This window comes from Elephas maximus, chromosome 1 (genome assembly GCF_024166365.1).
Source record: "Elephas maximus indicus isolate mEleMax1 chromosome 1, mEleMax1 primary haplotype, whole genome shotgun sequence".
NCBI classification, from domain to species: Eukaryota; Metazoa; Chordata; class Mammalia; order Proboscidea; family Elephantidae; genus Elephas; species Elephas maximus.
In genome coordinates this window covers 235,716,211-235,724,767 of record NC_064819.1, presented here as the reverse complement: position 1 = coordinate 235,724,767, position 8,557 = coordinate 235,716,211, and the positions used below count along the sequence as shown (strand labels likewise).

At 39.9% G+C, this 8,557-nt stretch overlaps 1 protein-coding gene across 8 annotated transcripts in view; it reads right to left on the bottom strand.

The window, feature by feature from the left end:
• QKI (QKI, KH domain containing RNA binding) overlaps positions 1-8,557 on the bottom strand; it is a 154,554-nt gene that overhangs the window by 51,131 nt on the left and 94,866 nt on the right. For all 8 annotated transcript variants that reach the window (XR_007513132.1, XM_049853293.1, XM_049853370.1 and 5 more), the window contains exon 4: positions 9-152. Coding sequence is in view for 7 of the 8 variants with exons in the window: in XM_049853293.1 (XP_049709250.1) it covers positions 9-152 (144 nt within the window). In the remaining variant the exon portion in view is untranslated. The remainder of the gene's footprint in view (positions 1-8; positions 153-8,557) is intronic.

The following is an 8,557-nucleotide window of genomic DNA, read 5'->3' as shown; positions in this document are numbered from 1 at the left end:
TTACTTACTGCAGGTACCAGTAATTTCTTCACTTCTTCAACTGCTCTCTTGAGTTTGATTTCTGCTCTGTTCTGAGCATCTTCCACAGTGATTAGTACATGTAAATCTTCGTTTAGATGTTCCCAGTTGGGCTTGCCTCTATTTTGCTCCTCCTAAAAAAATGACAAAGTGCACTATTACAAGTTGCTCTCTCCAAAGACAGGGTGCATCCAGCATAACAGTAACTTGTTGCCGATTATTTAAGCTGCATTTGTATTATTTTGCTGTGATGACAATGTAAACCTTTTGAATGATTTTCCTGGCAAAAGGTCTGGGGCTGTGACAGTACTAGGTCGAATGACAGTTACTTCAACGAGGACCATCTGTTGAGCATCTACTACTACTATGTACCTGACAGGGAACCAGACGCTTACACACCAGTGAGCAAGACAATCACAACCCCTGCAGTCCTGCAACGCACCCAGAGATGTACGTATGGTTCACCCATCAATGATCATGGAAATACTTTAAGAAGCATGTTATCATTTCTTTTACTTAGAGTAATCAGAAACTCATCAAGGTTAAACAAGTCACTTGTCAAGATCACAGTGAATAAACTGCTAATTTAAGAGCTGAACCAAATTTTTCATTCTCAAGTTCAGTGACCTTTCCACTTAACTGCTTTTAGTACACTGGTTGTCTTCAAGGTTAGGAACTGTATTTTACACACAGGAATTGCTGTGTAAGAGAAATGTCATTTGTACTAAGTATTTCAAGTAGTAATTACAGAAATATTTCTTCACAGTCACAACAAGGACTAAAGGTAAGAATAGCCTTAGCTGTTATTTCCATCAGACCTTACTTTTAAACACTGAACTAACGCTAAGATCACTCTTTATAATTATATCAAGGCATAAACATTAAATACCTACATTTCATCTCTGTGATGTCTTGAAATCACCTAGTAAGGGACGTCCCTATGTTGGAAACCTTGTCAAGTGACAGACAGGGTGCTTTAGCAGCACAGCGAGTCACATTTCCCTGACGCTTAAGACTATTCTTTGCTTCTTGTTTTTAGTTTCAGAGATATGAATGCACCTTGCTCAGAGCAAGGTAAAAAAGTAATAAATAGGAGCTGTTGTCCAATCTCTATCTTAAATGACACTGTATACCAAATTGTGAAGCCAATCACAGAAAATAGAAGAATTTATGTATAATAGTGCAAGAGCACTAGTTGCTTTCTACTACAACTCACATGTTTACAGCAGCAATACGACAAAAGATCTATGGCGCTTAACCGGTGAGGGTAGGAGTAAGTTCTAACAGTGATGTACACATGCTTCTGCCTTTATTCTCCTTTAGTATAAAAACGTACCCAAATGTTTTAAGAGGAAACTGGAAATTAGATAAAATACACTTTCTGCAATCCTACCATGGGCTATGTAGGTGTTGCCAAACATGGATTCACAGTTAGCATGGTGAACTCACGAGGGTGCAGTGGGGTACTTTAATGTTATGTGAAGTACAGCAACAGTCACTGTCTGTCAGACGCCACGCAAACCACTAGTTCAAAATATCTGACCATTTCAAAATTAACCAGATGCTGTTCAGTCGATTCCGACTCGTGATGACCCTACGTGTGTCAGAGTAGAACTGTGCTCGATGGCTGATTTTTCAGAAGTAGGTCGCTAGGCCTTACTTCCCAGGTGCCTCTGGCTGGACTCGAATCTCCAGCCTTTCTGCTGGGAGTCAAGCACGTTAACCATCTGCACTACCCAGGGTTTTGATAAAAAGCAAATCCAGGCAAAAATCAATGTGGAACAGGACATGAGAGTGTGTTGTCCACAGATTACATTAATAAATACCTGTGACTATTTAAGACTAAAATCATAACATTTTTTCTTTCAATTTATGTGTGCTTATTTTTTTTTTTAAATGAATACTAAGCTATTATAATACAAATAGTAATTAAGGTGTTTGGAAGTAACTGATTAATAAATGGAACTGCTGGGTATTTCTCCTGGTGCACCACAAAAAACCAAGGATATAATGAATCAAGGCTCCCAAAGAACATAAAATATGTAAATCTGTACCCATACCTTTGAAGTAGCAAGAAAAATCCATATTTTAATTTTTATGCTGAGAAGTGTTGCCAAATTTTCCCTCCAAAGTTTCTATTTTTATTCATTGACTAATTTGTTTGTAGATACACATTATAAAGTCACTTGTATTATTTGGTGAACCTAAACATGTACGTACGTACATACGTATGTACGTATGTATGTATAAAGGACTTTTGCTCCTGGCCAAGATGAGTAACAGGAACCAGATTTACACTCTCTCCTGAACCAACCAAGGAACGATTAAAATATACGAAACACCAGCTTTCAAGACACTAGACAGAAGGCAACTAAGGTCAGTAACCCCTCGGAGTGAGAAACAAGGAAGGTGAGCAGTACGATACCCAGCTCACCAGCTGAGCATTTCCAGGCTATGGCCCAGGGAGGGCAGGCCGGTGGAGCCTGGGGCCCCCAGAGCCCAGGGAGGCGGATGTCCTGGCCCTCCGGGGAACTACAGAGGGCCTCCTGTCCTCATCAGCTGACCCTGACCAGTGCACACCGGAGGAAGGGTCCACGAGCAGGTACCTGGTGCTCACCCAAGGCCAGGATGAACACCTCACGTTCCCAGCACTGGGGAGAGGACACTGAGGAGCCTTGCCTCAGTCGTGGGAACAATTAAAGCTGGACTAAGCCCTGTGACAGTACCACCTGCCTCAAAAGAAAATCCTTCAAAAAAAAAAAAAAAAGCAAGACCTAAAAGATTATATAGTTTCCAACTAACTTAACTGTGTCCCAGAACAAAGCTCAAGAATACTTGTAGAATACAGAACATCCAGGCAACAAGCTAAACCAATCAACTGACACCGACCTAGAACTGACAAATGTCAGAATCAGCAAAAACATTAAAGCTATCGTGTGCTTGTGACACACATTAATGCAAACAGACACCAGTGCACGGACGATCTGAGAACACTTACAGTCCAAAGGATTTTAGAAAAGCCGAAGAACGCTAAACTATAATCAAAACTTACCTGCCACAGAAATTTTCCTCTTTGGGATGACAAAAGCCAGGGATTAAAAAAAAAAAATGGGGAGAAGGGTGACTATTTGTACGACAGGAACAGAGAACAAAGCTGCACTGTAATTTGCTCCTGTGCTTACTGAAGAAATAAAATTTTTCAGTTGTAAAACATCTTGGTAAACATACAGTCTTAATTCAACAACATATGCCAATTAAAAATACAAAAAGAAAATTACACCTACCTAAATGTTTCAAAATAAAGTTTTGCTTGCAGTTAAAAAAACCACTGAAGAAACAAGAATTTCCCAAAGATGGTGGGTGAGATCAATGCAATCATGTACTTTAACTTCCTCAAAAAAAAATTCTTCTAAAGCAATATAGAGTTTGAAATGTATAAGTTCATAAGAAAAAAATGCAACAGGAAACAGTAAAAAAAAAAATTGAAAACCAGAAAGCAGATGACTTAGTGATAAATGACTTAGCAGACCCCAGAAAGTAAAATCCTGAGACCACAGAGTAAAAAAAGCCAAGAGGGAACCCAAATTACACTGCAGAACACCCAAAAAGCTGAGGAAATCAGCAGCACTGGAGGTGGGGATACGGGAAAAGCTAAGACTGGAGGGCTGGTTGAGTTCTCACAACAAACAGTTCAATTTCCACATCCCTTTTTCCTAAATAGCTGGGTACCTAGCATTCCCTGGTCCCAGCAAAAGACAAGAAATTAATTTTCTTAAGAAAGTTGAAAGCAAAGGGGTAGGGGAGGGAAACTGTTGACACCCTGAAGGCTAAGACCTCCAGGCTCCCCACCCACTTCCCAGTGATGGCAGCCAGGCCCACCACTGCAGACAGGAGAGAAGACCCTGCTGTGGGAGCCTACCCAACTGGACAGAAACAAACAACCTGAACGTATCAATCACCGAGGCGGAGAAGAAAAACTGAAAATTCCTCAGAGAGTTAAGAGAAGATACTGCAACGCAGGAACAGGTGTTTAAAAAAAAAAAAAGTCATTAAAAAATAATTCAAAACACAAAAAGGAGTGTTGAAAACTAAAAATAGAGCAAAAATGAAAACTTAATAGAAAGGTTGGAAGGTAAAAATTCAGGAATCCTCCCTGCAAGCAGAACAACATGGAGATAGGAAAGTATAGAGAACAATGTAAAAATTAGAGGACTAGTCCAGGAGGCTCAGCAGCCGAGTACAACACTCCAGCAAGAAAGAGAAACAGAAGGCAGAAAAATCAACATAATGCTTATTAAACAAAACCAAAGGATATGAGTTTCCATATGGAAAGGTACCACTGAGTACTCACTACTGTGAATGAATGCAATGAAAACTTTAAAAAAAAAAAAAAATCAAGTCATAGCAATGTAAGTATACAGTCAGTTGCCCTCCTCACATGCGGGTTCCACATCAACCAACTGTGGATGGAAAATATCAAGTATCGGGGAGGAAAAAGTTATGTAGTTGCTGACAGGTACTATGCAGTTAGGTCTACGGTGGTTGGGTCTGTACTAAACATGTACAGATGTTTTTGTCATTATTCCCTAAGTGATACAGTGTCACAACTATTTACAGAGCATTTACACTGTATTGGGTATTATAAGTCATCTAGAGATGGTTTAAAGCAGACGGGAGGATGTGCGTAGATGATATGCAAAATACTACACCACTTCATAGAAGGGGCTTAAGCATCTGCCAATTTTGGTATCCACGGGAACCTTGGACAACTGTGCACACCTTGTCAACAGAAAGTAAAACCAAATATAATCCCTTAATGAGCTGGAAGTGACTGAGGGGGTGGGGGTGGGGTGGGAACAGCAAAGAGGGAGGAAAGAGGGACCCATGTTTCCCAATCAAGCCCCAGGGAATTAAGTATCTTTTATCTATGTGCATACCTAATTCTATATTTAAATATAGAGAGAGAGAGAGAGAGAGAGAGGTCATTCTACCCAGAAATCACATTTATCCTTTTGTCCATTCTAACCCAAGAAAAAAGTTACAATGCAAATGTAATTTCTCCCTATGTTTTCTTTTGGCTTCTTAAACAGAAAATAATGTGGGACTGGCAGATTTACTATACACAAGTCAATAAAACTTTTCCATAAGGGTTCTCTCTTAGTCTTAAGTAAATAAACAGAAAATAGGATTATAGAATGTTTACTTCTAAACTCAAAAATAGACACACTAAGAAATCAATTCTTCAAATTTCTCATTTCTATAAATAATCTGAGTCAAAGAACAGGTTGCAATAAAGCAGAGAGGAGGAATGGCAAACTGGTGTACCTGTGAGAAACTGCTGTCCATCAGTCACTGATTTCTTCTTATGGTTATCTTTTAAATAATATTTCTGGGGTAAATAATATTTTCTGGGTATGGGAAAAAAGCTCATTATTACTAAATATTATAATGCCTATTTTATAGTCACCTGAAGCAATGTCATCTCATGTTATGTGCTGTCATGGATTGAATTACGTCCCGCCAAAAAATGTGTTTATCAGTTGGACTGGGCCCCGGATTCCCGGTAAATTCTGCCTCTATGATGTTAATGAGAGAGGATGGGTCGCAGTTGTGTTAGTGAGGCAGGACTCAACCTACAAGACTGGATTGTGTCCTGAGGCAATCTCTTAAGGTATAAGAGAGAGAAGCCAGCAGAGAGACAGGGGACCTCAAACCACCAAGAAAGCAGTGCTGGGACCAGAGAGCATCCTTTGGACCTGGGATCCCTGTGCAGAGAAGCTCCTAGTCCAGGGAACACTGACAAGAAGGCCGACAGAGAAAGAAAGCCTTCCCCTGGAGCTGACGCCCTGAATTTGAACTCTTAGCCTACTTTACCGTGAAGAAATAAATTTCTCTTTGTTAAAGCCATCTACTTGTGGTATTTCTGTTGTAGCAGTACTAGACGACCAAGGAAGACATGTGCCATCAAATTTGTTAATGCAAAAGAACGGCTTTTCTGCATCTATGTGTTCCTGAATTTCCTCTTCCAATATCTTCCCCTCTGATTTCTAGACCTCCAAATCTACCTGCCAGCTTCACACCCGCACTTCGACGTCTGCAAAGCAGTGTCTCTAAAAGACGTCCCAACCGGAGCTCATTATCTCCCTTCTCCAAACCCATCCACAATGACGTCTCAGCTATTATGTTCCTCCAGAGTTTCTGTGAATAAGAGGGTTTTTAACACTGGAGGACAAGAACTAATTGGTTTTGTAGAAAAATCTCCAAAATGTACTCATAAGCATATTTGTGCCTTGATAAAGACAGGTTACTGTACTTTCATCCATTCACTTCAATCCACACTAACTTCAGGTCCAATACTTGGTCATTGTCTCATGCATGATCCATTTAAATTTACTCCATGCTGCAAATAAATTAGCCTGTTCCTCAAACCCGGATCCTAATACCCGTAACTGTATACAAGTCACCACCTAGGCCCACAATGCCTCATCTTCCTTAATATGGACTTTTACTTCTCTGTTGCTCTAAGTCCAATCAGAAGGGCCCACTCAGCTATCTGTGCATCATGTTGTTTTAGCCATTAGAAGTTTGCTCCCCAGGTGAAAGCCAGAATCATGCCTGATCTTTACACTCTTGGAAATATATAATACACTGATTTTACACCCATCTGGCCACAGACAAACATTTAAATGAATTGAATGATTAAACTTTCATCAGTGAGGAGATCACTGCTGCACTGTCACTCTCTCTCTTTCCACACAGTCACCCATCTCTTCCCCTTGCTCATGTATCCTGGCCTCTGGGATGCTTCTTTTTGACTTATTTAAGTTGCCAGTAACTTCTGATGATCTTCACCCGATCTTTTTATTCTTGTTCTCTTATTTCTTCTCTGCTAGTCAATCCTCTCACGTTTTCTAACGTTCACAACGTCTGATTTGGATATCCCACCAAAGAGAGCTTTTCCCTTTATGTTAACACCTCAATATGGCCTTGCCTCAAGGCACCAGAAGAATGAGGCACGCTAAGGGTCAAAAGCTGGTTCAAAACTGCAACACTAAAGATGTATCTCATTAACGAAGTGATGGCGAACATAAATTACATATAAATGATTACTATGTGCATAAAATACATCCAAAGCTCAAAACCACTGACCTTGAATCTTTCATGGGACAGTGAAGTGACAAGAAAAGGTATGAAAATGGGAAATAGTTTTATTTGTACAGTGAATTGAGGCTATCATATTAGACAACTTCATAATACCATCCCTACCTGATCATAGCGCAGACAGAAAAAATTACCAACAATACTTTTTGTTGTGTGCCATCGAGTCAATTCCAACTCATCGCCACCCTGTATTAAGGTTTACATAATTAACAGCAATATTATAGAGATGTAACACATTTCAAATAACTGTTATCCTCTCAGGTGATGATAAAGAAATTCAGAAGTGAAGATGATGATGATGATGATGGTAACGATGATGACAGCAACTAAGCTTTTATTAATAAACACACAGTGCTTGCCAAGTACTATGCTAAGCAATATAAATACGTCATCTCATTTAATCCTCATAATGCCCAAGTTAATGAAGTACTATTTGATGCCTTTGAATTGTGGTGCCGGCGAAGAATATTGAATATACTGTGGACGGCCAGAAGAATGAACAAGTCTATCTTGGTAGAAGCACAGCCAGAATGCTGCTTGGAAGCAGGATGGTGAGACTTTGTCTCATATTCTTTGGACATGTTACTGGGAGGGATTAGTCCCTGGAGAAGGACGTCATGCTTGGTAAAGTGAAGGGTCGGTGAAAAAGACGAAGACCTCTACAAGATGGTTTTTCACAGTGGCTCCAACAATGGGCTCAAGCATAACCACAATGGCGAGCACGGCGCAGGACCAGGCAGTGTTTCCTTCTGTTGTACAGAGGGTCGCTACGAGTTAGAACCAACTCAGTGGCACCCAACAACAACATTACTATTACCATCATTTTAAAGAGCAAGTGGAGGCAAACATGACTTGCCTCAGCAGTACAGACAGTGAGGGCTGCAGAGCCAAGATACTGCACCAACGCAGAATCACCCTATGGACTCGTGCTCTCAACAATTAACTTCTACCAGAAGGTATTACCTACAATTAAGGGATTCCTACAATTAAGCAAGCTGCCACTCTAACATCATAAACCAGGGAAGGAGTCAAAAACAGATTTCCTGAACCTTTACAATTCTTTCCAGTTTGCCATTTTACCTTTAAACAATTTTACATGGAATTCCATGCATCTCCAGTCCTCAAAAGACTTTAGATGCACATATACCGATTAATTGAGATTATGTAGTAGATTTGGGGGTTTTTTTTAAATTGGTCCTCTCTACTAATTCCAAGTGCACTTTCCCCATAAATAAATTCCTGAATAAGTCACATGAAGATCAATACAAAAAACTGGGAGAGAGGCACGTAGTAAAACAGAACTCCCGTACCTATGAAAATAGAATGCTTTTTTCCTAAATGTGAAAATCACCCATCAAATTTTAATAACACAAATATA